The sequence below is a fragment of the Malaclemys terrapin genome, chromosome 12 (genome assembly GCF_027887155.1).
Source record: "Malaclemys terrapin pileata isolate rMalTer1 chromosome 12, rMalTer1.hap1, whole genome shotgun sequence".
Taxonomy (NCBI): domain Eukaryota; kingdom Metazoa; phylum Chordata; order Testudines; family Emydidae; genus Malaclemys; species Malaclemys terrapin.
This window is the reverse complement of record NC_071516.1, coordinates 33,572,215-33,599,912: the sequence shown is the minus strand read 5'-3', so window position 1 is coordinate 33,599,912 and position 27,698 is coordinate 33,572,215. Positions and strand designations below refer to the sequence as shown.

At 48.0% G+C, this 27,698-nt stretch overlaps 1 protein-coding gene across 12 annotated transcripts in view; it reads left to right on the top strand.

Moving 5' to 3' along the window:
• Nucleotides 1–933: 933 nt before the first annotated feature.
• The window catches only part of CEP250 (centrosomal protein 250), a 131,720-nt gene continuing 104,955 nt past the window's right edge, over nucleotides 934–27,698 (top strand). For 8 of the 12 annotated variants that reach the window (XR_008446801.1, XM_054045820.1, XM_054045822.1 and 5 more), the window contains exons 1-6: nucleotides 934–1,213; nucleotides 2,696–2,881; nucleotides 8,115–8,180; nucleotides 8,879–8,961; nucleotides 10,196–10,361; nucleotides 12,245–12,351. Coding sequence is in view for 11 of the 12 variants with exons in the window: in XM_054045820.1 (XP_053901795.1) it covers nucleotides 2,696–2,881; nucleotides 8,115–8,180; nucleotides 8,879–8,961; nucleotides 10,196–10,361; nucleotides 12,245–12,351 (608 nt within the window). In the remaining variant the exon portion in view is untranslated. Of the gene's footprint in view, nucleotides 1,214–2,695; nucleotides 2,882–8,114; nucleotides 8,181–8,878; nucleotides 8,962–10,195; nucleotides 10,362–12,244; nucleotides 12,352–27,698 lie in introns of those variants that run through there. The other 4 variants (XM_054045816.1, XM_054045819.1, XM_054045825.1 and 1 more) reach the window with 4 other exon arrangements.

The window sequence follows — 27,698 nt, the reverse complement described above, 5'->3', positions numbered from 1 at the left end:
CAGGGAAGGGAATTAGCACATTTGGGAGTGATGGCAGCGGACCAGATCTAAGCTGGTAGTTAAGCTTAAAAGTTTTCATGCAGGCCCCCACATTTGTACCCTAAAGTTCAGAGTGGGGACGCAGCCTTGACAGGGGCCAACAGTGGGCACAACCTGTGAGTCCGTGACAGAGGGCCCTTAACTAAGTGTTTGTATTGTGATGTTCTGCAAGGGCCCAGTTTTGATTGTCCTTCTTGATGGGTGGGAGAACCACTTCTCCTGGCCACGTTCACAAGTTCAGAGCAGGCATTGTTTATCATCATAAAGCAAAACTTACATATTACCTTTTATCAGGGGGCACAAACATTACAAGTATGGTTTTCATGCACCAACTTGCAAGCATTTTATAGAGCGTAAACAGGTCTTTACAAATGGAGCACCCAGCTTGAACAAGGCTATCATACACGTGAGCTGGTCTGGTTTCCAGCTATGAATTTGTCAGGGCTGAGCTGATGCCTGCACCCTGGGCAAGCGCTGGCACCTCGTCTACCAGCATCGCAGCAGGGCGCAGAGATCGAGCTGTAGCCAGAGCCCAAATCTCTACACCCGTGATGTTACAGCCCCAAGCAGCTGGTCCAGCCCAGCTGTAGGTGTTTGACTGCAGTGTAGACACAGCCATGTGGCCCGACTGGCGCAGCTGCACCTTGGTCACATCACAGCCAGGGCCAGCAATGCGTCTAGGGCCCGGGAAAAGAGCGGCAGCGCCAAGTGCCCAGCAACGTGCCCGGCCTGGGCAACCCCGGGAGTTCCGGGACGGGCCCAGCCAGACCCCGCTGGGGAAGCCGGACACGCGCTTCCAGGCCGCGGCCGCGCGCAGGCCCCTGCTAGGCGCGCTGAGCGGGCTCCCAACGCTGGAGCGCGCATCGCCTGCACGCCGGGGGCGGGGCGCCCGGTGCGGCCTGGCGGGGCCGTTCGCTCGGGCCGAAGGGTGGGTCCGGCCGGCCCGGGGGCGCCGGGCGGGGCCCGCGAGGAGCAGGCCGAGGTGGCGGGAGGGCGAGAACGCGGAGCTCCTGGCCGAGCCCCTTTGAGCCGGAGCGGGCGAGGGCGGCCCTGAGCGCGCGGCCCGACGCTCCTGGGGACTCCCCGAGCCGGCCCCGGGGCGCAGAGCGGCCAGTGGCGGGACTCGGGAGCGGCGCTGTGGGTGAAAGTGGCGGGAGACGCGCCGGGGCGCGAGGTGAGTGACAGTGGCCGGAGACGCGCTGGGGTGTGTGTGTGTGTGTGAGAGAGAGAGACAGGCCGGGGGGGTTTACAGTGGCTGGAGACGTGCTGTGTGTGTGTGTATGTGTGAGACAGTGGTGGGGTGGGGCTGCAATGGTGGGCCAGGTGGGTGACAGAGGCGGGAGATGTGCCGGGGGGTTGGCAGTGGCTGGAGACGTGCTGGGGGAGCCGGGGTGGGTGACAGTGGCCGGAGATGCCCCGGGGTGGGTGGCAGTGTCTGGAGACATACTGGGGATGTATGTGTGACAGTGGCGGGGTGGGGCTGCACCGGTGGGTCTGGAGGGTGACAGTGGCCAGAGACGCGCCGGGGAGTTGACAGTGCCTGGAGACGTGATGGGTGTGTGTATGTGACAGTGGCAGGGTGGGGCTACACTGGTGGGTCGGGAGGGTGACAGTGGCGGGAGATGCATCGGGGGGGGACAGAGGCGGGAGATGTGCCGGGGGCGAGGGTGACAGTGGCCGGAGACGTGCCGGGGGCGAGGGTGACAGTGGCCGGAGACGTGCCGGGGGCGAGGGTGACAGTGGCCGGAGACGTGCCGGGGGCGAGGGTGACAGTGGCCGGAGACGTGCCGGGGGCGAGGGTGACAGTGGCCGGAGACGCGCTGGGGGGTGTGTGACAGTGGCCGGAGACGCGCTGGGGCGTTGACAGTGGCCGGAGACGCGCTGGGGTGTGTGTGACAGTGGCTGGAGACGTGCCCGGGGGGTTGACAGTGGCCGGAGACACGCGGGGGGCGGGGTTGACAGTGTCTGGAGGCATGATGGGTGTGTGTATGTGACAGTGGCAGGGTGGGGCTGCACCGGTGGGTCGGGAGGGTGACAGTGGCAGGAGATGCATCGGGGGGGGGGGGGACAGAGGCGGGAGACGCGCCAGGGGGTCGACAGAGGCAGAAGATGCACCAAGGGGCCAGGTGGGTGACAGAGGCGGGAGATGCGCTGTCCAAGCCTGCCCACGCTCACTTCTGTCTGGCTTTTTTGCTCCCTCACTTGCATGGGCCTAGCAAGGAGGTGGTGATATGTCTGGGAGCTGCTCTCGGGACTGGAGTTTGCTGCCGGACATTTGGCAGTGGCTGTGAGAAGGCTGCACCTTGCGCTGCTGCCTGTAGGGCTGCCTCCTACTCCTAGAGTAATCTTGCTGCTAAATACTGGTGAACCTCTGGTCCAGATCAGGTGCCAGGCTATTCTGGGGCATGCTGCTTCCACAGACTAGTCCAGACACTGTAGCTTGCTCTGTTCAGCTTATTCCAGTGCAGGAGCCTCCTGATTGGATACTTTGGATGTCTTGCTAGAGTCACAGCCAGATCCAATAGGCAGGCAGATCTGATTAGTTTCAGTCTTCTTCATCCTCTTCCCTGCTTCTGACAACAGCCTAGGCGTCTGACTTACTGCAGGGCCATTATCCTCTTCCTGTATTACCATTATACCATTCTTTGATCCTCAGATGGAGGCAGGAGACCAGGAGGTGAACAGCATGAAACTGCAGACATTGCAGTTACTGCCCGAGGAGCAGATAGTAACACTTCGTCAACAGATGGTGGAAAGTCAGGCATCCTATCAACGCAAGCTGCAGAGCTCCCAAGAGGCACAACATAGACAGGCAGTGCTTGTGCAGAAGCTACAAGCAAAGGTAAAGCAAAAGTACATCCATGAGCATCCAAACAGGGAGGCAGTGATCAGGAGTGAAAGACATTGGCCGAGATGTGGGAAGACCAGGTGTGGAAGAGAAAGGGGTGTTGTGGATCAGGAGTGAGGAGCATAACTATAACTGACAGCTAATTTCCTTCTGCAGCCTTTTTACATGTGGAGAGGCCAAAAAAAAAAGAGGCAAAAAGGTAGGGTAGAGAAGGGCAAACATGGCAGAAAAGGGACAAAGGGGGAAGAAATGAAAACAAAATCACTAAGAAGGAAAGGGAAGTATGAAGCAACCTAGAGGGAAAGAGAAGCAGGGAAAATAAGAGCCCCAGAATCTTTTGTGCTGGCAGCCCTGGTGTTTGCTTGAAAGCCTCTGCAGCCTGCTCACGAATTCTGAAGAGTTTGAGGGTGGCTTCCACAAAATCTGTCATTATGGAGGATAGGACAGCACCTATCGTAGGGATTGGGTCCAGCAGGGCAAAGAGGACTGTGAGTGTGGGTAGGTGGTGGTGTTGGAGAGTGGAGGGGAGGTTGGGGTGGAGATGGGGAAAGGAGTAGGTAGAGCTGCGGGGAGCTGTAGAGTGGTGTGGGTAACAAGGAAGGGGAAATGGAGCCAGCAGTGGAACATACAGTGTTGCCATGTGGTTGAAAAAGGCAATAAGTGGGTCCATTGCATTTCTAGCCTTTTTTAGCAACTTAACAATTTTAACTCCCCATTCTGCCAGTCCATTACTTGGTGGATATTTAGGACTGGAGGTAAAATGTTCAATTCCATAATCTGGTGTGAAGGTCTTAAAATCTTTACTAACAAACTGAGGCCACTGTCTGCCCTCTCTATTTTAGGGATATCTGATATGACAAAAATAGCTGTATGTTTTAAGATTGTCTACTTTGATGTGATCTTCTGTAGTTGAGCTTCCTCTGGATAACATGTATTTTTGCAGGATCTGGCAACCCAATTTTCTGAGAGAAATTCCTCCAAATTCAACAGTTCTTTTTTCTGAAATTGGCATTTTGCTTTATTCAGTTTCAGTCCATTGTCTCTAGCAAGCTGCAGAACTTGTACAAGCCTGACATGAGTACTTGTTCTGGGGCACTCCAAATGAGAATATAATCTGTGAACATTTTAATACCCTCATTGCTGCTACCTTGTTTTGTGGGCTGCAGATATGAAAAAGGTATGTTCTTAAGGTGCAGATATGAAAAAAACTGATGCTATTGAAATGAATACCCAAGAGGAAGCTCCTAGGGGGAAGGTTAAAGATGGACATTGTTTACAGGCACCACTCCCACTGATTAATACCCCAGAAATTGAAGAATTTAGATTGTGAACTCTTCAGCGCAGATTTTGAAGAATGATGTCCTGTGTGCTTGGATAGCAGCTAGCACATTATGGGCATTTATTGGAGAACAAATAATGACACTAATAATAAAAAATAGGTGAGAAGTACGTTTCCTCCAGATAGTCCAGGAGGGTTTCTGTCTATTGCCTCATCAAATTTTGACAGCTTCCCTTCCACATAGAAATGTTTGTTGTTCCTTCAGAATCGTGCAGGTTGCTGCTCAGGGGTCTCTGTAGTTTTTAAGACTGCTTTCTTAACCCTTTCAATAATATTTTGAAATATATCAAAATATTATATTTATAACCTTTTCTGTTGCTCTCTTCTCCCCTTTCTCTCTCTCTCTATGGTGTGTACTTTTTCTGGTTGTGTGGCTGGATTGGTTTACTTCTCTATTGTTAGCTCCATGTAGGTGACTGGTATCATTCATGCTGTTAATTATAATTTAGTGTGTTGTATTAAGTTTGCTGTAGCGGGGATCTGTAGGTTTGCTTTGTATACTTTTTGGAGTTTAATTCCTGTATATAATATTGCTTGGATTTCATAGGGGTTTTGTGCTCAGTGGTTTTTCTAGGTTTTGGGATGGTTTGTTAGCTATCAGCTGAGTTGACTGTAGTTTGGTAGGTATGTGGGCATTATTTCCCTGCTATCCGGTTCTCTCTTGCTCTCCTCAATCCCACCATTGCTTTTCGGTGAGCTGAATGTGTCTGAGAATGGAGCCCATCTTCAGTGCCTGGAAAGATAATGGAGCAAATAATTAAGCAATCAATTTGAAAACACCTAGAAGATAATGTGATAAATAACAATCAGCATAGATTTGTCAAGAACAAATCATGTCAAACCAACCTAATAGTTTTCTTTGAGAGGGGAACAAGTCTTGTGGATGGGGGAGCGGTAGATGTGATATATCTTCACTTTAGTAAGGCTTTTGATACTGTCTCGCATGACCTTCTCATAAACAAAGTAGGAAAATACAACCTAAGATGGAGCTACTATAAGGTGGATGCATAACTGTTCCCAGAGAGTAGTTATCAGTAAGGCTACGTTTTAGTCATGGGTATTTTTAGTAATAGTAATGGACAGGTCACAGGCTATAAACAAAAATTCACGGCCCATGACCTGTCCATGACTTGTACTATTTACCCATAACTAAAACATGGGCCAGGTCTTCTGGGGGCGGGGGCAGTCTAGGGGCCACCTCAGGTGCTGGGCGGTGTGGCCTGGAACCCCTGCTGGTGCTGGGAGGGCCGGGTGGCAGTGCGCAGCCCGGGACCCTCGCTGGCGCTGGGGGGAAGAGAAGCAGGCGGTTGTGTGCTGTCCGGGATCCCTGCTGGCACTGGGGCGGGCGGTGGTACATGGCATAGGACCCTGGCTGGTGCTGGGATGGGGGCCCGGGTGGGGAGAAGGGTTGGCGGGGCTAGTAGGCTCCTTACCTGGCTGTGCATGTCCCTACAGCTCCTAGAGGGAGGGAAGGCCGGGGGGCTCCGCACGCTGTCCTCGCTGAGCTCCGGTTCTGCAGCTCCGATTGGCCAGGAATCGCAGCCAATGGGAACTGAGGGGGTGGTGCCGGCAAGCAAGCAAGGGCTCCCTCCGCCTAGGTCAGGAGTTGCAGGGTTATGCCGGGCACTTCCGGAGAGCCTCCCCACCAGGTGAGCGCCGCCCCACACCCCAACCCCCGCCTGAGCCCCCTCCCACACCCAAACTGCTGCTGGCCCTGCTGCTGCCTAAGTGTTCGGGCAGCCTCTCAGCCAGGCACACTGGCTGCTGCAAAAGTCATGGAGGTCATGGAAAGTCATGGAATCCGTGACCTCCATGAGAGACATGGAGCCTTAGTTATCAGTGGTTCACAGTCAAGCTGGAAGGGCATACCGAGTGGGGTCCTGCAGGAATCAATTCTGGGTCCATTTCTGTTCAATATCTTCATCAGTGATTTAGATAATGGCATAGAGAGTACACTTATAAAATTTGCAGATGATAGCAATTTGAGAGGGAGGATAGGATTAAAATTCAAAATGATCTGGACAAACTGAAGAAATGGTGTGAAGAAAATAGGATGAAATTCAATGAGGACAAATGCAAAGTACTCCACTTGGAAGGAAGAACAGTCAATTGCACACATACAAAATGGGAGATGACTGCCTAGGAAGGAGTACAGCAGAAGGGTTCTTGTTAACCTCTGAGGACAGGACAAGAAGCAATGGGCTTAAATTGCAGCAAGGGTGGTTTACATTGGACATTAGGAAAAACTTCCTGTCAGGGTGGTTAAGCACTGGAATAAATTGACCAGGGAAGTTGTGGAATCTCCATCATTGGAGATTTTTAAGGGCAGATTAGACAAACACCTTTCAGGGTTGGTCTAGATAATACTTAGTCCTGCCGTGAGTGCAGGGGACTGGACTAGATTACCTCTCGAGGTCCCTTCCAGTTAGGGTGACCAGGTGTCCGGTTTTTGACTGGAAAACCTGGTAAAAAAGGGACCCTGGGCCGTTAAAAGTCAGGTCAGCAGTGCTGTGGGTCTAAGGCAGACTAGTCCCTACCTGTCCTGGCTCCGTGCTGCGCCCCGGAAGCGGCCAGCAAGTCTGGCTCCTATGCGGGGGAGCCACGTGGCTCTGTGCGCATGCCCCTGCCCTGAGCACCATCTCTACATTCCCATTGGCTGGGAACCATGGCCAATGGGAACTGTGGGGGTAGTGCCTGCGGGCGAGAGCAGTACGCAGAACCGCCTGCCATGCCTCCGCCTAGGAGCCGGACCTGCTGGCTGTTTCCGGGGTGCAGTGGGGAGTCAGGACAGGCAGGGAGACTGCCTTAGAGCCCCCCAGCTGCGCTGCTGACTGGGAGCTGCTGGAGGTAAGCTCGTGCCCCAGCCCCAACACCCTGCCTCAGCCCTGAGCCGCCCCCTCCCCCAAACCCGGAGCCCCCTCCTGCACCCCAAATCCCTCATCCCCAGCACCACCCCACAGCGCCCGACAGAGCCCTCACCCCCCGCTGCACCCCAACCCCCTGCCTCAACCCGCAGCCCCCTCCTGCATCCTGAACTGTTCATCCCCAGCCCCACCCCAGAGCCTGCAACCCCAAACGGAGCCCTCACCCCCAGCCCAGAGCCCCCTTCTGCACCCTGAACCCCTCATTTCTGGCCCCACCTTGGAGCCTGCACCCCAATCCCATTCCCCAGCTCAGTGAAAGTGAGTGAGGGTGGGGGAGAGTGAGCCACGGAGGGAGGGGGAATATAGTGAGCAGGGGGCAGAGCCTTGGGAAGGGGGTGGGATAGGGGGCGGAGCTTTGGAGAAGGGGTGGGCTTAAGGCTTTTGGTTTTGTGTGATTAGAAAGTTGGCAACCCTACTTGCAGTCCTACGATTCTATGGGCTTGTCTACATTACCCACTGGATCGTCGGGCAGCGATCGATCCAGCGGGGTGTGTGTGTGTGTGTGTCAATTTATCGTGTCTAGTCTAGACGCGATAAATCGACCATCGAGCGCTCTCCCATGGACTCCGGTACTCCACCAGGGCGAGAAGCACAGGCGGAGTCAACGGGAGAGCGTCAGCCGTCGACTTACCGCAGTGAAGACACCATGGTAAGTAAATCTGAGTATGTCGACTTCAGCTATGTTGTTCACATAGCTGAAGTTGCGTAACTTAGATTGATCCCTTCCCCAAGCCCCCCAGTGTAGACCAGGCCTAAGATTCATTCTTTCATTATGGTGAGCTAATTGAGACTCTTCCATGTGGTTAACAATTTCTTGCTGATCATGTTAACATTACTGTGAAATCTACTGTGCATAGCCATAGAGTCTTAGGTAGGCAGGGATTTGTTAGGCTAGGTGAGGGCATGAAGTGCCGGTACTCTTGCATGCCTCAGTGGCTCATACTGACTCTCCCTTCTTGTCCAGGTGCTGCAGTACCGGAGTTGGTGTCGGGAGCTGCAACAGAGGCTGGAAACGGAAAGGGTTGTGCAGGTAGCTCACTGAGGACAGTAGATACAGAGCGAGTTAATGTTGTTATAAGAGTCAAAAAGCAAAAACAGAGGGAAATATGTTTCTATTGACACTGAAATTTAAAAGACACTGTCTCTCTCTCCTTCCACTGCCTTGTTCTATCTCTGCCAGAGTAGCTTCTTCAGGTACCATTTCCAAAAACCCTAACAAGCAGAGTGTTAACAGTTAGGTTAGACATGGTTGCATAATGTTGTTTTGGGTCCCTCCCCCCACAACCTGGTGTGGGCTGAGCTGACTGATCTAGCTCTGCTGTCTCTGAATAGGAATTTGAGGGGTATGACATTTAGATGTTCAACATGTGGCTCACTTTGGTTACTTCTCCTGTTTAATGGAGAGCAGAATTAGAAGGCAAAGAGGGAAAGAACCAGAGAATGCACATTCCTGGGCCCAAGCCTAAGTGAGCATTCCTCACTAACAGCCCCATCTGCCGCTGCAGTGCTCTAATTCTGGCACAGGCTAGTTGATTGTGTACTGCACAAAGAAACAGGAACTGTAAGGAACGTGGAGCCACACTCAGACTGTGTCCCATTCTGTTCAGTCATTGCATTATTGTGCCAAGGTAGCAGTCACAAAATCTGTGGTGCTGAGAGAGCATAGGGGAGAGGAATGGATGTTTAACTGGGGAGAAAGTTTGATTAAGTCCTCTCTCTCTCTCTAAGGGGCCCCTTTCACATAGGTGGGAAGCCAAGGAGGAGCACAGCCTGGAGAGGGCACTGGTCCAGTTGGAGGAGGAGCAGCAGAGGTGAGAGGAAAAACCGTAGTATTCTGGGTTTTCTGGCTATCCCAGAATGATGTGTGGAGAGATGGGATAATCCCAGCAGTGCTGCTTGCTCAACCTGGCGGGGCAACTGGGCAAATAACCCTGAAAGGAGAAGCATTATGACTGCATTGTGTGGTGCCATAAGTGTGAACAGCATAGTGTGACATGGTGGCGGACAATGCCAGATGAATAACAGGTCACAACTTCAGACAGAAAATCAAGCCTGTTATCTTGAGTGCTTCGTGGAATGGATGTGGTTTCTGTTCTGTTCAGGTTCCTATGCTGAGTCCAACGCTGCGTTGTCTGGGTGCCTTCTAGTAGTGCATTTGGCACTGTGACTAGCCTCTATTACACTCTGTTATTTTCTTTCCTTTCCCTCCTCCTCCCCCCAGGGAAAATGTTGTGTTTGGATTTTAAAAGACCTCCTATTTATGTGTTGTGCTGTGCATGTTCTCAGTGAGGGAAAGTGAGAGAAGTGTGCCTGATACTCGGAGTGGAAAGGGATGAGACTTGTGTTGGTTTTTGGAGTTCATTCCACAATTTTAAACTGACCTCCAAGAAAGCTCTGTCCCTGTGTTCTTGACCCTTGTGTTGAATAATGTGTCAGAGGGGTTGAGTTGTTGACTGCAGTCCTTGTCCTGGTTTGGAGCCCAAGGATAGTAGTGGTTCTAGGAAGAGGGCAAGAAAGTTGGCAGGGGCAGAGTATTAGAAAGCTTTGCATGGGCAAAGAAACTCGAACTTCATGCAGAAGTGCAGAAGCCACTGCAGAGATACAAGGGTGGAGGGAGAGATGGAGAGAGCAGGAAGACACAATAAACTCAAATGTGGAGAGAGGGGAGTCGTGCAAGCTGGAGAGGAGAAGGCTGCAGTCATTGAGACAAGAAATGGAGAGTGTAGATTTGTATCTTGGCAGAGGGGGTAGAGAGGAAAGGATGAATTTTGCAGATGGGAAAGTGAAGGCATAATGTGGCAAAGGACTGGATGTGTGGGGCGAGGAGTCAGCAATGACAGGGGGCTCAGGAGATCTTGGAGGGAGGTCATCCCACCTCTCAGCCTGGAGAGAAAGTCATGACTCAGGAAATCCAGCTGCATGGTGGTGGTGGAATCCAAGAGTGTAGCCCCAGGGATGTTACTTTCAGATCCCCAGGTGATTTCATAGTCGCAACTCTGGTGCTATTTACTGGGTACGCTCATCACTGTTCTCTCCCCTCCCCAGATGTGAGAATCTAGCTGAAGTGAACACCCTGCTCCGGGAGCACCTGGGCAAGGCAAATGAGGTGAATACAGCCCTTAGAGAGGATGTGCAAAAACTGACAGTTGATTGGACAAGGGCCCGGGACGAACTGGAGCTCAAGGAGAGCGAATGGCGCACTGAACGTGAGGTAGGGTTGTGGTGGGGAGCAGCGAGCAAGATGCAAGACAGAGGAGAGAGAAACAGTGAGATTCTCTCTTCCTCCAACCAGGACCATTTGTGGAAGTTTTTGCAGTTTTGGGTATGGATTGATGTTGGCTAGCGGAGTGGAGGGGATCAGATTGTATTGGTGGAAGGTGTTGATGAGGCAAGGCTGTGCTGCTGGTGGGGGCAAATATTAGCGAGATCATTGTGAATGCTGGGACTTGGGGGGCACTGGGAGCTGAGCCCTATCTGTGCTGAACACTGAGTCCAGTTACACTGGGTTATTGCCTTGTTGGAGTTAGTTTTGCATTTACACTCGGACAAGATGCTGGATCAGCAGTTTATAGACTGGAGGACTGTGTATCTCCAGAACTGGTAGAGCCCTGGCAGCAGCATCACAGGTTTCCCTCCTGCCAGTGTGCCTCACCCCTGTTTCTGTCCTGTTGATAAATTATGTAGTCAGTTGCTTGACCACACTTTGGTTCATTATTTTGTTATAAAATATACTCGAGGCCAATGTCACTCAGGTTTATTAATATGGTACAGAAAAAAGGTTCTTCACAATACCAGTCTCCAAAGAGCAATCCCGTGCAGTGATGTTACATTCACCTTATGCAGAGGGTGTGCTCCCCAAGTTATACATTTCAGCTGGTATTATATGATTTTACAACTACACGTCACTAAAATCCATTCTGTCAATTTGTCTCAGTTCCCTAATTTGTTGTTCTGTTCCCTCCTTATCTTTGTTTTGGATACTAGCATTCCAAGTACTGATCCATGAAAGTATTTCCTTTGTGTTAGGGGATGGGGGGTTGCTGAGAAGCCCACACTCTTTGGTAAATGGGTAGCGGAATGAGGTCCATGCCCATGGGGACAGGATGCCTTTCAAGGAAAGGAGGCACTTAAGTCCACTTGTAAGAGGTTTGAAGTAAAGGAAGCAGTATGGAAGGCTGCCAGTAATCTTTCGAGTTTGGTGCTACTCCAGTAAAGGCAACTGGAGGATTGTAAATTAGAGTTGGGGTGGTTAAAGATAATTTGGCACTACAGGGTATGGAGTCAAAAGGAGAGTTAACAGACCACCTTAAGAGAAAGGAGCTGGGAAAGGGGACACAGGTAAGGCTCTGCGGCATCAGAGCTGGGAACGGAGCACTGGGAAACAGACTCTGCCGGCGTGTAGAGCTATGGATATGCTTGCTTGAAACTAACCCCAATAAACATCGCATTGCCTGCACTTCGGACTTCTGCTTTCTGTCTGCATGACAGGAACCAGTGGAGGGGGTGAAGGAAAGGCCCCCTTAACGCCTAGCTTATACTAAGACATAGAATGAATGTATCTTGATTTTGACAAGTTTCGTGCAAAATGTTTACTTCAGCAAATGCAAGGAGTTATGGAATGCTTAGCACAAGTGACCGGGTTTATGGAATAGTCCAGTTTCGGCTATATCACTGTTACAATATTGGTGCTTCAGGCATACTAAAATATATCTATATGGCGTGGATAATACATATTATTAATATTATATAAATATATATGCTAGCCCCAGCATATATTCATCATCGTCCCTCAAGACTGGCTCTTGGACATCTCTGCAGGGTGAGACCGGATTGTTAAGTGACTATTTGTTAATATCCATGGTGGCTGAGGTTTGGGCCTGTTATTAGTTGCGCACAGGTGGTGACCCTAGGAAGGATGCTCAGAGTACGTCCTTGGCCTTTCTGCTGGGACTGCTATCAAAGAAGTTCTTTGTGTCTGAGGTGGTGACTCTCTCCCTGCTGGGAGAAAAGGGCACCTCATATGGTGTGAGTGGTGTGCAGGGGACCAGCACCATGTGGCTGAGCTGCTATTTGCTTTTGTCTCTGCACATTTAGTTCTTTGACGGGTACTTGAGGTGTGAACATGATCGACTTCTCAGTCTGTGGCGACAGGTGGTGACCTTCCGCCGGCACTTCCTGGAGATGAAGACTGCAACTGACAGGTGAGCAGGAATGGGGACTCAAGCTGTTGAAAAATGGGTGCTTCCCCTAACACCTTGTTCTGATCCCCATGGTGCTGGGTTTACAGTTAAAGGACACAGTGTTCCCTCTGACAGCTGGAAATAAGAGATAACTATGTCTTGTTCTGACACTTTCCTTGGAAGACCTGGGTTACCTTAGGAATCTTATTCTCTGGGCTGGCAGGTATGGGGTCCCAAGCAGAGATGTTGGTGAGGATGGGTTAGGGTTGCCAGAGCACTGTGAAGAGTCCCTGGAGAATGAACTTGACAGTGGTGAGGTCTGGGCATATTTTCAAATTGCCTCATTAAAAAGTCAAGATGTTCACTTTCAAAAATGCCTAAAATACACGCCAGTTGTTCAATGATAATGGAGGGGCCTGAATTTTCAAAAGGGCCTAGGTGAGTTAGGCACCCAAATCCCAGTGAAAGTCAATGGGAGATGGGCATCTAATTCTCTGAGGCATTTCAGCAGATGGGCTTGATTCGTGCAGCTCCTATTTCCTTCTCCACCTCCTCTGTCGCTCCTCATCCTTCCTCTGTTTCTTTAACAGAATCATGAAGGTTAGAGATAGGAAAGATGCATAGGGTTAATCTAGTCCATAGTCAGACTTGTTTGTCTCCATTTGTTTTTCTAGTACTCTCTCTGTTTTATCATTGTAAATATCTCAGTTGGTGGGCTTTCAGAGCATCTCTTGGGACACTATACTAAAGATGAGGACCAGGTCCTCTTAAACATATTTGGAACCAAATGCTGGGTTTGGGCATTTTAGAGCTGGGTGATGTAAGCATATTGAGGACACTGCAGCCACATTAACTCAATAATCCTCCTTATTGTCCGGCCCTGTACGCTGTCAACAGGAAGGCCGAGAAGATAGGATGCTGCAGAACCCCATAGGAGAAAGCCCACAGGGTAGAAGATCAGTCATCCCAATCTCTGGGATCTTTCACAAAGAAAGAAAAGGAACCATTAAAATGACTCCACTGACCCCTGTGCAAATAATACCTAATGTTCAACAGCATGAAAGGCAAATGGGAAAGAATCAGCGCAGGAACTTTGTCCTGTGTGACGTGGACATTGCTCAAAACCCACCAGTGCAGTTTCTGTCCCATGCCCATGCCTGAAAAGTAACTGAGGGGAAAGATATCTGAGGACATCAGGTACTGCCAGAATTGCCCAGCCACAAGGAACTCTTTCCCAGAAGAGGAAGATTGATCATAGGTAGATAAGTGATAGCACTGTCAATATTGATAGATAACGGGGGCTTGATAGTCTTGATCCTGTGGTGATAAGGGTCATATAAGCAGCAAGTTACCTATATAGAGAAAAGAGAGTTAGTATGCTGGCCTTCATCAGCCAGAAAGTGCGTGAGCCTAACTTGCAGGTTGTATCTGGAATTAGTCACAGTACCTCCAGAACTACAGTTGGCTATAGGAGCTGAAACTCAAGCAGAGAACATTTTGCATTTGTTTCCTTAAGACATTGCTCAGTAACTATGAAAACAAAATAACATACATTCTTCATGGTGAGGAAATTTCTACTCTGTCTGATGGGAGACAGTCTAGATATTATGCTTTAGTCAGACACAAGTTATTTGACTCAATACAGGGGTAGCTGGTGAAATTTAAATGTCCTGTGTTGTACAAGAGGTCAGACTAGATGATCTAATGCTCCCATCTGGTCTTAAACTCTGTGAATCAAGAATAGTTTGCCTACTTGACAACTGGAATTGCTTTACTAAGTCGGACTTTGCAGATACTATGGTGGAGACTAGGTAACCTCCATGTCTTGCACACCCATGGCGTAAGACTTTAAAAAAAAAAATTTCAATCAGTCTCAGCAGTGGACTTCTGCCACCAGTGCCGCATCTATCGTCCCCTGTTCCATTTGTCAGTTGGAGCCTGTAAACCAGGAGGCCTACGAGAGTGAGACTTTGGACAAAGGCATTTAGAAGTCACTGAATTAATAGCTGAGGACAAAAGAAAATGATACAATTCCACAAGGCCATTAATAGAGTAATTTGAATTCTTCAGAGCCATCTGGAAATTGACAGGTTCCATTTATCTCCAAGGATAAAATAGATTAATTGGCCCAACTGTAAAGGTGTGTCAGACCCCAAAGTGTAAAAGGAATGGTCAGTCCATGAAAAAGGTGTAATCTTCACTCCCAATCCAAACACCAGATCTAGAGCATGGCCAAGTATATGTGCTGAGCCAAAAACCACTTGGGACAGCTCCAAGAGTTTCATGGCCCTAGGTACAATACAGTCTAGATGAAGCTACTAAAAGGTTGGTGCATAACTGGTTGGAAAACAATTCCCAAAAAGTGGTTCACAGTCAAGCTGCAAGGGCATATCAAGTGGGGTCTTGCAGGGATCAGTTCTGGGTCCAGTTCTGTTCAATATCTTCATCAGAGAGTACACTTTAAAGTAGGAGTCTCAAAGTCCCGGCCCGTGGGCCATCTGCGGCCCGAGAACCTCCCCACTGCGGCCTGCGGAGGAGAGACCCATGCAGCCATGCTGCTGGCTCTGTCTGCTGCAGGCATTGCCTCCCCGCAGTGCCCATTGGTAGGGGGAGAGGTACAGAGATACCATCATTAGTCGCCAAGCAGAGTCAGCCATGGAGGCAGCATCATTAGTCGCTGGGCAGAGTCAGCCATGGGGGCAGCATCATTAGTTGCCGGGTGGAGTCAGCCATGGAGGCACTCTCACTTTTTCCCCACAATGAATATAAACAAGTCAAAATACCGAACACAACTATCTGATGCACACCTTGCTGCAATCCTGAAGGGTTCAACTGCTCAGTCACTGAGGCCAAACATCAACAAACTAACAGAACTGAAGCATTGCCAGGTGTCTCGCAAACACTAAAAACTCTCTGGAAGGCGACGAATTGTATAAAATTGTATGACAATTTTATTATTTTGGAGAAATTTGAAATAAAAAATACAATATAAATGTTTTCTTTTCTGAACACCATCTTCAGTGACATTATTGGCCCACTGGGAGGATTTGAGGACTGGCACTGGCCCGCAGGTAAATTAAGTTTGAGACCCCTGCTTTAAAGTTTGCAGATGATACCGAGCTGGGAGGAGTTGCAAGTGCTTTGGAGGATAGGATTAAAATTCAGAAATGATCTGGACAAACTGGAGAAATGGTCTGAAGAAAATAGAATAAAATTCAATAAGGACAAGTGCAAAGTACTCCACTTAGGAAGGAAAGTCAATTGTACACATACAAAATGGGAAGTGACTGCCTAGGAAGGAGTACTGCAGACAGGGATCTGGGGGTCATAGTAGATTACAAGCTAAATATGAGTCAACAGTGTAACACTGTTGCAAAAAAAAAAAAAGCAAACATAATTCTGCTATGTATTAGCAGGCGTGTTGTAAGCAAGACATGAGAAGTAATTCTTCTGCTCTACTCCATGCTGATACAGCCTCAACTAGAGAGTTGTGTCCAGTTCTGGGCACCACATTTCAGGAAAGATGTGGACAAATTGGAGAAAGTCCAGAGAAGAGCAACAAAAATGATTAAATGTCTAGAAAACATGATCTGTGAGAGAGAAGGCTGAAAAAATTGGGTTTGTTTAGTCTGGAGAAGAGAAGACTGAGAGGGGACATAATAGTTTTCAAGTACATAAAAGGTTGTTACAAGGAGGAGGGTGAAAAATTGTTCTTGTTAATCTCTGAGGATAGGACAAGAAGCAATGGGCTTAAATTGCAGCAAGGGCGGTTTAGGTTGGCTATTAGGAAAAACTTTCTAACTGTCAGCGTAGTTGAGCACTGGAATAAATTGCGTAGGAAGATTATGGAATCTCTGTCATTTGAGGTTTTTAAAAGCAGGTTAGACAATCACTTGTCCGGGTTGGTTTAGCTAATACTTAGTCCTGCCATGAGGGCTGGATTAGATGACCCCTTGCGGTCCCTTCCAGTCCTGTGATTCTATGGCAGCCATGATATGTTGAGTTAACCTAGTAAAAATATGGCCGTTGAAGTCACTGAGAACAGTGTCTCCAGTGCCATTGCAGAAAGAGGAATCCTGTAAACTCAGCCAGGGATTCCGATGCAGCATGCGATCTATATTTTAATATTATATTCAAAAACTATGTTAAAAGAACATGAAGGTTTCAACATCAAGGACTCAGAAGATAATTGCCTGTGCAACCTTAATTCAGCAACCTTAATTCAGCACTCTAGTGCGTATGCATTGTGATACAGTCTTTAATTAAAATTTTGCATACTATTTTTCCCACAGAGTCCCTATGTCATGCAGTCCAAGGATGGACAATGCTTTGGGAATGAATTGGGTGTATAGTAAAGGAGGTTGTTTGTAGGACCCCTGCCTCATTTGTTGTAGAAGTTGAAGGTGTATAGTGAATGAGGCAGGAGTCTGCAGGGAGAGAATGAAGCATTTCAGGGTTAAGACAGTTGCATGTTATTCTGGACAAATGAATTCTATCCTTGCCTCTTCTGCAGAGTTCCTGTGGGATTCTGGGCATGTCACAAACCAGACTTTTCACAGAGGGTCACTAATTCTATGTTTCTTATTTTGTGGGCACTTGACTTCAGACACTTGGGTTTGATTTGCAGAAGTACTGAGCACCCTCGGCTGTAGCTGAAGTCAATGGGAGCTGTGCTTGGAACATACAAAGTGCTGTAAACTTTTGAAAAATCAGGCTTTAGGCATCTCAGATTGACTGACAGTTTGGTGCCTCACTTCCTTATCTATAAAATGGGGATAATACCACCGCCTCACCTCACAGAAGTGGATCAAAAGTCAATTAATTAATGTTTGTAAAGCACCAAAGTAATATGGTAAGAGCACCATAGAAAAATCCATGAGGAAATTAGTAATTTTATATCTACTGCAGGGTTTTGATGCTTTGCAGTAAATGCATAGGCCACTCAGTGAATAGTGAAGATAAAAAGCTTAAATGGCTGCCAGTGGGCCATCCGTACGTGGAGGAGGAATATGTAATCATAGTTAAAGACCATATCTTAATTCACATATGCAAGGGGGTTGAATTAAAGTTTTGCACAGGCAACCATAATTCAGACATTTCCTAACATTTGAGTGCTTGATTTTGCAACCCTAATTCTTTTAATTTATTTTTGTATATGTAATTTCTTGGGTTTCTGAAAAAGCAAACTGAAAAGAGAGAAATTCCGTCACGTGGCATCATATTGACACCCCCATGGATCATTGATGGGGTTGGAATCTTTATATCCACCGCACAGACTTCTACCACTTGAGCTAATGGAGTAACTGGCAACAATAGTAGATTTTCATCCTTTGAACACTAGAGGGGGATGGGGTGCACACTTTGCCAGGGGGAAAACAAGGAGTCCTTGTGGTACCTTTAATCACCCTGATATCTGCTGGAAGAGCAATACAGCGGTGCACAGACAATCCAGGAAGTTTTTGGAAAGTGTAGGGGACAATTTCCTGGTGCAAATGCTGGAGGAACCAACTAAGGGCAGAGCTTTTCTTGACCTGCTGCTCACAAACAGGGAAGAATTAGTAGGGGAAGCAAAAGTGGATGGGAACCTGGGAGGCAGTGACCATGAGATGGTCAAGTTCAGGATCCTGACACAAGGAAGAAAGGAGAGCAGCAGAATATGGACCCTGGACTTCAGAAAAGCAGACTTTGACTCCCTCAGGGAACAGATGGGCAGGATCCCCTGGGAGAATAACATGAAGGGCAAAGGGGTCCAGGAGAGCTGGCTGTATTTTAAAGAATCCTTATTGCAGTTGCAGGAACAAACCATCCCGATGTGTAGAAAGAATAGTAAATATGGCAGGCGACCAGCTTGGCTAAACAGTGAAATCCTTGCTGATCTTAAATGCAAAAAAGAAGCTTACAAGAAGTGGAAGATTGGACAAATGACCCGGGAGGAGTATAAAAATATTGCTCAGGCGTGCAGTAGTGAAATCAGGAAGGCCAAATCACTCTTGGAGTTGCAGCTAGCAAGAGATGTTAAGAGTAACAAGAAGGGTTTCTTCAGGTATGTTAGCAACAAGAAGAAAGTCAAGGAAAGTGTGGGCCCCTTACTGAATGAGGGAGGCAACCTAGTGACCGAGGATGTGGAAAAGGCTAATGTACTCGATGCTTTTTTTGCCTCTGTCTTCACGAACAAGGTCAGCTCCCAGACTGCTGCACTGGGCAGCACAATATGGGGAGAAGGTGACCAGCCCTCTGTGGAGAAAGAAGTGGTTCAGGACTATTTAGAAAAACTGGACATGCACAAGTCCATGGGGCCGGATGCGCTGCAGCCGAGGGTGCTAAAGGAGTTGGCGGATGAGATTGCAGAGCCTTTAGCCATTATTTTTGAAAACTCATGGCAATCGGGGGAGGTCCCAGATGACAGGAAAAAGGCTAATGTAGTGCCCATCTTTAAAAAAGGGAAGGAGGAGGATCCAGGGAACTACTGGCCAGTCAGCCTCACCTCAGTCCCTGGAAAAATCATGGAGCAGGTCCTCAAGGAATCAATTATGAAACACTTAGAGGAGAGGAAAGTGATCAGGAACAGTCAGCATGGATGCACCAAGGGGAAATCGTGCCTAACTAACCTAATTGCCTTCTATGATGAGATAACTGGCTCTGTGGATGAGGGGAAAGCAGTGGATGTGTTATTCCTTGACTTTAGCAAAGCTTTTGATACGGTCTCCCACAGTATTCTTGCCGCCAAGTTAAAGAAGTATGGGCTGGATGAATGGACTGTAAGGTGGATAGAAAGTTGGCTAGATCGTCGGGCTCAACGGGTAGTGATCAATGGCTCCATGTCTAGTTGGCAGCCGGTATCAAGCGGAGTGCCCCAAGGGTCGGTCCTGGGGCTGGTTTTGTTTAATATCTTTATTAGTGATCTGGAGGATGGTGTGGACTGCACTCTCAGCAAGTTTGCAGATGACACTAAACTAGGAGGCGTGGTAGGTACACTAGAGGGTAGGGATCGGATACAGAGGGACCTAGACAAATTAGAGGATTGGGCCAAAAGAAACCTGATGAGGTTCAACAAGGACAAGTGCAGAGTCCTGACGGAAGAATCCTATGCACTGCTACAGACTAGGAACCGAATGGCTAGGTAGCAGTTCTGCAGAAAAGGACCTAGGTGTCACAGTGGATGAGAAGCTGGATATGAGTCAACAGTGTGCTCTTGTTGCCAAGAAGGCTAATGGCATTTTGGGCTGTATAAGTAGGGGCATTGCCAGCAGATCGAGGAATGTGATCATTCCCCTTTATTCGACATTGGTGAGGCCTCATCTGGAATACTGTGTCCAGTTTTGGGCCCCACACTACACGAAGGATGTGGAAAAATTGGAAAGAGTCCAGCGGAGGGCAACAAAAATGATTAGGGGTCTGGAGCACATGACTTATGAGGAGAGGCTGAGGGAACTGGGATTGTTTAGTCTCCAGAAGAGAAGAATGAGAGGGGATTTGATAGCAGCCTTCAACTACCTGAAGGGGGGTTCCAAAGAGGATGGAGCTCGGCTGTTCTCAGTGGTGGCAGATGACAGAACAAGGAGCAATGGTCTCAAGTTGCAGTGGGGGAGGTCCAGGTTGGATATTAGGAAACACTATTTCACTAGGAGGGTGGTGAAGCACTGGAATGCGTTACCTAGGGAGGTGGTGGAGTCTCTTTCCTTGGAGGTTTTTAAGGCCCGGCTTGACAAAGCCCTGGCTGGGATGATTTAGTTGGGAGTTGGTCCTGCTTTGAGCAGGGGGTTGGACTAGATGACCTCCTGAGGTCCCTTCCAACCCTGATATTCTATGATTCTATGATTCTACCTTAAAGATTAACAAATGTATTTGGGCATAAGCTTTCGTGGGCTAAAACCCACTTCATCAGATGCATGGAGTGAAAAATACAGTAAGCAGAATATATATTATAGCATATGAAAAGATGGGAGTTGCTTACCAAGTGGAGGTTCAGTGCTAACGAGCCAATTCAATTAATTGTTTTTGCTGATACAGACTAACACGGCTACCACTCTGAAACCTGTCACTTTGCCATGGGTTTCACAGATATTTGCTGACAGTAGAAGACTGGTGAGACCCTGGAAGAATCTTGGGTTCCATTCCAGGCTCTGGAAGGAAGAATTCTGTAGTGGGTACAGATCCTTCTGCCTGTGTCTCTTCCAGTTCCGTGTCCCTTCTCTCCCAGTCTCCACTCACCCTGATTTCTCATCCTCATCCCAGCCTCCTTGACCAGCCAGTCCTAGTCTCCTCTCCAGGCTTCTCAATGACATTTGAATTTTTCTGCCCCCACCGTGGCTCCCAGTTCCAGTCTCCCCTTTGACTTCATGCCCCCAGTCTTCTTGCCAAGCTAGTTCCAACCTTCCACAACCCTCACCTCCTTGACAGATCCATCTTCCACCCTGCTCCCACTGATTCCAGTCCCTCTCCTTGCTTTGTCATTCTCAGTCTCCTCCTATGCCCCACACCAAGCTCCCGAGTCTATTCTTCCCAACCAGGTTCCTTGTCCAAATCTACTCGCTCCACTCCCCTTCTATTCTAGCAGGCTCAACTCCCCCCACCCCTCTGTATTCCAGTCCTAGGCATGCTGCTTCCACCTGATCCTCCATTCTTCCATGCTATCTGGGCACCTGCTGGGGGAGCACTGAGAACACAAGAGAGACTGTCTCCCTGCTCCCAATTCCTGTGCCTAGCACCACAGTGGTCCCCTGGAGCAGTAATTGTATGGAAAAAAGTCCTGCTCAGTCACTGCATCCCTTGGCTGAAGTATGCTCAGTATAAATAGAATCTTCTGAGAATTTAGCTGCCAAACTCTAACAAGTCTCTGAGAGAACGATAAGTGAGGTTCCCCCCCCCCCCCCCAAAGGCTTATAACTTGTTTACATTTGGGTAGTTTTTCCACAGGGAAAGCAAAAGGCACATCTTTGACCCCAGGGTAACCTCCAAATTCTAAGACCTTGCTGCAAAGCCATGGAGGTTCTAGAGCAGTGGTGGGCAACCTGCGGGCCACACGTGGCCCGTCAGGGTAATCCGCTGGCAGGCCGTGAGACAGTGTTTACATTGACCGTCCATAGGCACGGCCACCTGCAGCTAGCAGTGGTCATGGTTCACCATTCCTGGCCAATGGGAGCTCCAGGAAGCTGCAGTCAGCCCATGCTGCTTCCCGCAGCTCCCATTGGCTGGGAACGGCTAACCGTGGCCACTGGGAGCTGCAGGAGGCCATGCCTGCAGACAGTCAATGTAAACACTCTCACGGCCCGCCAGCGGATTACCTTGATGGGCCGCAGGTTACTCACCACTGTTCTAGAGCTTCTCTACAGAACAGCTTTATGAATTTTTTAACATAGGCAAAACATTTTTTCCTTAATTTTGTACTAAGAAATCTCCGAACCATTTTTTTTTGTAATTTTCTTGAAAAATTCAGCCTGAGACAGACACCTGAGATGGAAAATTTCAACGCAAATGGTTAAAGTTTTGCAAAGTTTATAAGCAAATTCAGTGACAAAAAACTTTGGTAATGCAGAGTTAAGGTTGCACAGTGGTATCTCATAACCTTCTGAAATTCAGCAAACCTCAAACTTGTGAAAATGAGGAAATACAGAGATAAGGTACATGCGCACACAACCTGAACTCTGTCCCTGTGGAGCTGGCAATAGCCACTGGGAGTTACCTGCATCCATTGCAGCTGCATTCACTGTGTTAGGCGTAGCTGTACTGAGCGGTGGAGGGATTAGTTAGAGCAATTTGGAAGAGCACTGCCCCCCTGGAGCAGTGTGAGCGCCGACTTGACAAACTTTGCAATTGGATACCACACAATCATTTTACAAGGATGAGCATGGGGGTGCTGGGTGTTCCTGTCACGGAGTATTGGGGGACTCAGGGCCCTGCACCCCCGGCTTCCTGCGATTCACCATGACTCTCAGCCAGCCAGTAAAGCAGAAGGTTTATTTGGATGACAGGAATACAGTCCAAGACAGGTCTTGCAGGCACAGACAACAGGGCCCCCCTCAGTTAGGTCCAGCTTGGGGTCCCAGGGCATGCCAGCCCACCCCCCTTTGGGGGGGTGAGAGCCATCTCTGCCTCCCAGCCATCTCTCCAGCCTCCTTCCAGCCTGCTTCCAGCACTCTCCCTTCAGCGACCCCTCCCACAGCCTTTGTTCAGTTTCCCGGGCCCCGGAGTCACCTGACCTCCAATCCCCTCCTGGGTTCTCATGTTACAAGCTCAGGTATGTTCCCTTGGGCCGACTCCCATCCCCCGATGCAGACCATCCTAGTCACACTCCCCTGTCAGCATTCCCACACCCCAGCAAGAACAGTCCCAGTTCGTCACAGTTCCCTTGAGGTACAGAGCATCACAGGAGGTTCTTAGGGTTGTGTCTGGGACTGGAGGTATTGGCTAGTGTCATTCGGTTGCACAATCCAAGGAGCAGCTTACATGCCGGAGGCTGTGCGTGAACAGTCCAGGAGTGGGGGTTCTCACAGCAGAGCAGGATAAGGCTGGCTCCCAGAGTCAAGGATTGGAGTGACCTAGCAGATCACTAGTCCAGATAACACCAGAGGGGAACATCACAATCACCCATTGATCAAATTGTGTCTAGAACACTCCCATACCAGCATCAACTTCCTAGACCCATGATCAGCTTCAACAACGGAACCCTACGGACAACTACAGTAACTCCTCGCTTAATGTAGTTATGTTCCTGAAAAATGCTACTTTAAGCGAAACGATGTTAAGCAAATCCAATTTCCCCGTAATGATTAATGTCAATAAGGCGGGTTAGTTTCTAGGGACATTTTTTTCGCCAGACAAAAGACACACACACAGTATAAGTTTTAAACAAACAATTTAATATTGTGCACAGCAATGATGATTGTGAAGCATGGTTGAGGTGGTGGAGTCAGAGGGTGGGATATTTCCCAGGGAATGCTTTACTGCTAAATGATGAACTAGCACTCAGCTGAGCTCTCAAGGGTTAACACGTTGTTAATGTAGCCTCACACTCTCCAAGACAGCACAAATGGAGGGAGGGGAGACAGCATGACAGAGACACACACCGTGTGTGTGAGAGAGAAAGAGAGATGCGCATTGCCCCTTTAAGTACGCTGACCGCACTCGACGTACATTGCCTTTTAAAGTAGATCAGCAAGTTGAGACAGCAGCTGCTGCCCGCAAGCTCCCTCTGTTCTGAGCCCTGTCGTGTCCCCCCCGCTATGTGGAGATGGGGTAACGGGGGGGGGCAGGAGTGCGTCAAGGGGGACACCCTGACATTAGCACCCTTCTTCCCCACCCCCCTCTGCACAGCAAGCAGGAGACTCCCCGGAGCAGCTCCAAGGCAGAGGGCGGGAGCAGCACACGGCAGTGTGGGGAGGGACAGCTGGACTGCCTGGCAATTGATAGCCTGCTGGACAGCTGTCGCACAGGGAACTTAGGGGAGCAGAGAGCTGATAGGGGGGCTGTCAGCCCACCCTAGTTCCAAGCCCCCACCAGCTAGCTCCAACGGGCTGCTCTTTCTGCAAGCAGTGGACAAAGCAGGTAGCTGCCAAACAATGTTATTAAGGAAGCATTGTGCAACTTTACAAACATTGAATCTATCTCCCCTTGTAAGTATTCTCACACTTCTTATCAAACTGTCTGTACTGGGCTATCTTGATTATCACTTCAAAAGTTTTTTTCTCTTACTTAATTGGCCTCTCAGAGTTGGTAAGACAACTCCCACCTGTTCATGCTCTCTGTATGTGTGTATATATATCTCCTCAATATATGTTTCACTCTATATGCATCCGAAGAAGTGGGCTGTAGTCCACGAAAGCTTATGCTCTAATAAATTTGTTAGTCTCTAAGGTGCCACAAGTACTCCTGTTCTTTTTGCGGATACGGACTAACACGGCTGCTACTCTGAAACCAACTTTAAATGAGCATGTTCTCTAATTGATCAGCAGTGTAACAATGAAACAACGTTAAACGGGACAACTTTAAGTGAGGAGTTACTGTATATACAAGAAACCTATGGCTCACTAAACCTACCTTCACAGATCCAGTAACCACCCCAAACACACCAAGTAATCTGTTATCTTCAGCCTGGCACTCAATGCAGAATGTACTCTGAGTAGAAGTCCAGGATATACACCTTAACACACTTAAAACTGCCTTCACCAAACAAGGACACACTCTCAGAAAAGTAGAAAATATTGAATGGGCCAACCAAATACCGCAAGAGAATCTGCTTCAATAGAAGGTGCGGGGTGGGGGTGCTGACAACTCTGACCACACATCTCTAGTTGTCACCTTCCACTCCACACTGGAACCCATATGGGATATTGTTAAACAATTACAACCCCTACTCGATGGGAACCACATCCTGAAAGAAATATGTTCCTTGAACCCTCACTTCTACCCTTCAAACAGCCCCCAACCTCACCAAGTTCATCATCAGAGGCAAGCTCCTCCCAGACCACGACTCTCCAACTCAAAGCAGCACCAGACCCTCCCAGAACAACAGATGCAAAACCTGCAGACATATCTCCATTGCTACAATGATCAATATCTCGCACAACACACCTTTCAACATCCATGGGTCCTACACAGGACTCTCACAACATGGGAGCTCGTCATCAAGTGCAATAAGTGTCCCAACAATAATTATGTGGGTGAAACAAGACAAGCACTACACTCCTGAATGAGCTCATATAGAAAAATGATAAAAGACAAAAACACCATAAAACCCATGGGTGAACACTTTTCACAAAGTAATCACTCCATATCTGACCTCTCAGTCCATCTGTACCATGTCTGTTCCCAAAGTTTGGACAAAGTGTTGTTGAATGTAACATTTTTATGGGTGAGGGTGAAATGGATGAGCTTAGTGATGTGTTTGGTGTGGATCTCTGAGTATTGTCTATAGTCTTGTAGGTATTTGAGGCAGACACTGATGTCATTGTGAGGGATGTTGTGTATAGGAAGGGGAGACTATGCTAGGGAAGACGCTTAAGGAAATCGAGGCTCAGGTGATCTTCAGTGGGATTCTGCCTGTTCCTAGAGAAGGGCAACAAAGGTGTGACAAGATTATGATGATCAACAGATGGCTCAGGCAGTGGTGCTATAAGGAGGGCTTTGGGATGTATGGCCACTGGGAGGCATTCATGGACAGAGGATTGTTCTCTCGGGATGGACTTCACCTGAGTAGGGAGGGAAATAGACTTCTAGGATGGAGGCTGGCACAACTGATTAAGAGAGCTTTAAACTAGGAATTTGAGGGAGATGTTTGGGAGATGTCCAGGTAATCTCCACGCCGGATTTTAACATTGAGAGGGATGAAAACGAAGTAAGAAAGGATACAGCCGTGGGTAGGAGAATGGACATAAGGAGGAAGGGTAGTCTAGATACCAGTCTAATAGGTGATACTGGCGATAGCATGTCTGTGCCTAATTGAGTAAAGAAAGTGAGCGAAGCCAAACAGCAAAAATTAAGATGTTTGTACACCAATGCGAGGAGCCTAGGTAACAAAATGGAGGAACTAGAGTTACTGGTGCAGGAAGTGAAACCAGATATTATAGGGATAACAGAAATATGGTGGAATAATAGTCATGACTGGAGTACAGGTATTGAAGGGTATGTACTGTTTAGGAAAGACAGAAATAAAGGCAAAGGTGGTGGAGTAGCATTGTATATCAATGATGAGGTAGACTGTAAAGAAATAAGAAGTGTTGGACCGGATAAGACAGAGTCTGTTTGGGCAAAAATCACATTGGGGAAGAAAGCTACTAGAGCCTCCCCTGGGATAGTGCTTGGGGTGTGCTATAGACCACCGGGATCTGATTTGGATATGGCTAGAGACCTCTTTAATGTTTTTAATGAAGTAAATACTAATGGGAATTGTGTGATCATGGGAGACTTTAACTTCCCAGATATAGACTGGAGGACAAGTGCTAGTAATAATAATAGGGCTCAGATTTTCCTGGATGTGATAGCTGATGGATTCCTTCACCAAGTAGTTGCTGAACCAACAAGAGGGGATGCCATTTTAGATTTGGTTTTGGTGAGTAATGAAGATCTCATAGAAGAAATGGTTGTAGGGGACAACTTTGGTTCGAGCGATCATGAGCTAACTCAGTTCAAACTAAATGGAAGGATAAACAAAAATAGGTCTGTGACTAGGGTTTTTGATTTCAAAAGGGCTAACTTAAAAAAATTAAGAAAATTAGTTAGGGAAGTGGATTGGACTGAAGAACTTGTGGATCTAAAGGCAGAGGAGGCCTGGAATTACTTCAAGTAAAAGTTGCAGAAGCTATCAGAAGCCTGCCTCCAAAGAAAGGGGAGTTGTAGAGCAAACTGGATGAGCAAGCATCTCAGAGATTATTAAGAAAAAGCAGAAAGCCTACAAGGAGTGAAAGATGGGCGGGATCAGTAGGGAAAGCTACCTTATTGAGGTCAGAACATGTAGGGATAAAGTGAGAAAGACCAAAAGCCATGCAGAGTTGAACCTTGCAAAGGGAATTAAAACCAATAGTAAAAGGGTCTATAGCCATATAAATGAGAAGAAAACAAAGAAAGAAGCTAAACACTGAGGATGGAGTGGAGGTTAAGGATAATTTAGGCATGGCCCAGTATCTAAACAAATACTTTGCCTCAGTCTTTAATGAGGCTAATGAGGAGCTTAGGGATAATGGTAGGATGATAAATAGGAATGAGGATATGGAGGTAGATATTACCGCATCCGAGGTAGAAGCCAAACTCGAACAGCCTAATGGGACTAAATCGGGGGGCCCAGATAATCTTCATCCAAGAATATTAAAGGAACTGGCACATGAAATTGCAAGCCCATTAGCAAGAATTTTTAATTAATCTGTAAACTCAGGGGTTGTACCATATGACTGGAGAATTGCTAACATAGTTCCTATTTTTAAGAAAGGAAAAAAATGTGATCCGGGTAACTGCAGGCCTGTTACTTTGACATCTGTAGTATGCAAGGTCTTGGAAAAATTTTTGAAGGAGAAAGTAGTTAAGGACATTGAGGTCAATGGTAATTGGAACAAAATACAACATGGTTTTACAAAAGGTAGATCATGCCAAACCAACCTGATCTTCTTTGAGAAGGTAACAGATTTTTTAGACAAAGGAAACACAGTGGATCTAATTTACCTCGATTTCAGTAAGGCATTTGATATGGTTCCACATGGGGAATTATTAGCTAAATTGGAAAAGACGGGGATCAATATGAAAATTGAAAGGTGGATAAGGAACTGGTTAAAGGGGAGACTACAACGGGTCGTACTGAAAGGTGAACTGTCAGGCTGGAGGGAGGTTACTAGTGAAGTTCCTCAGGGATCGGTTTTGGGACCAATCTTATTTAATCTTTT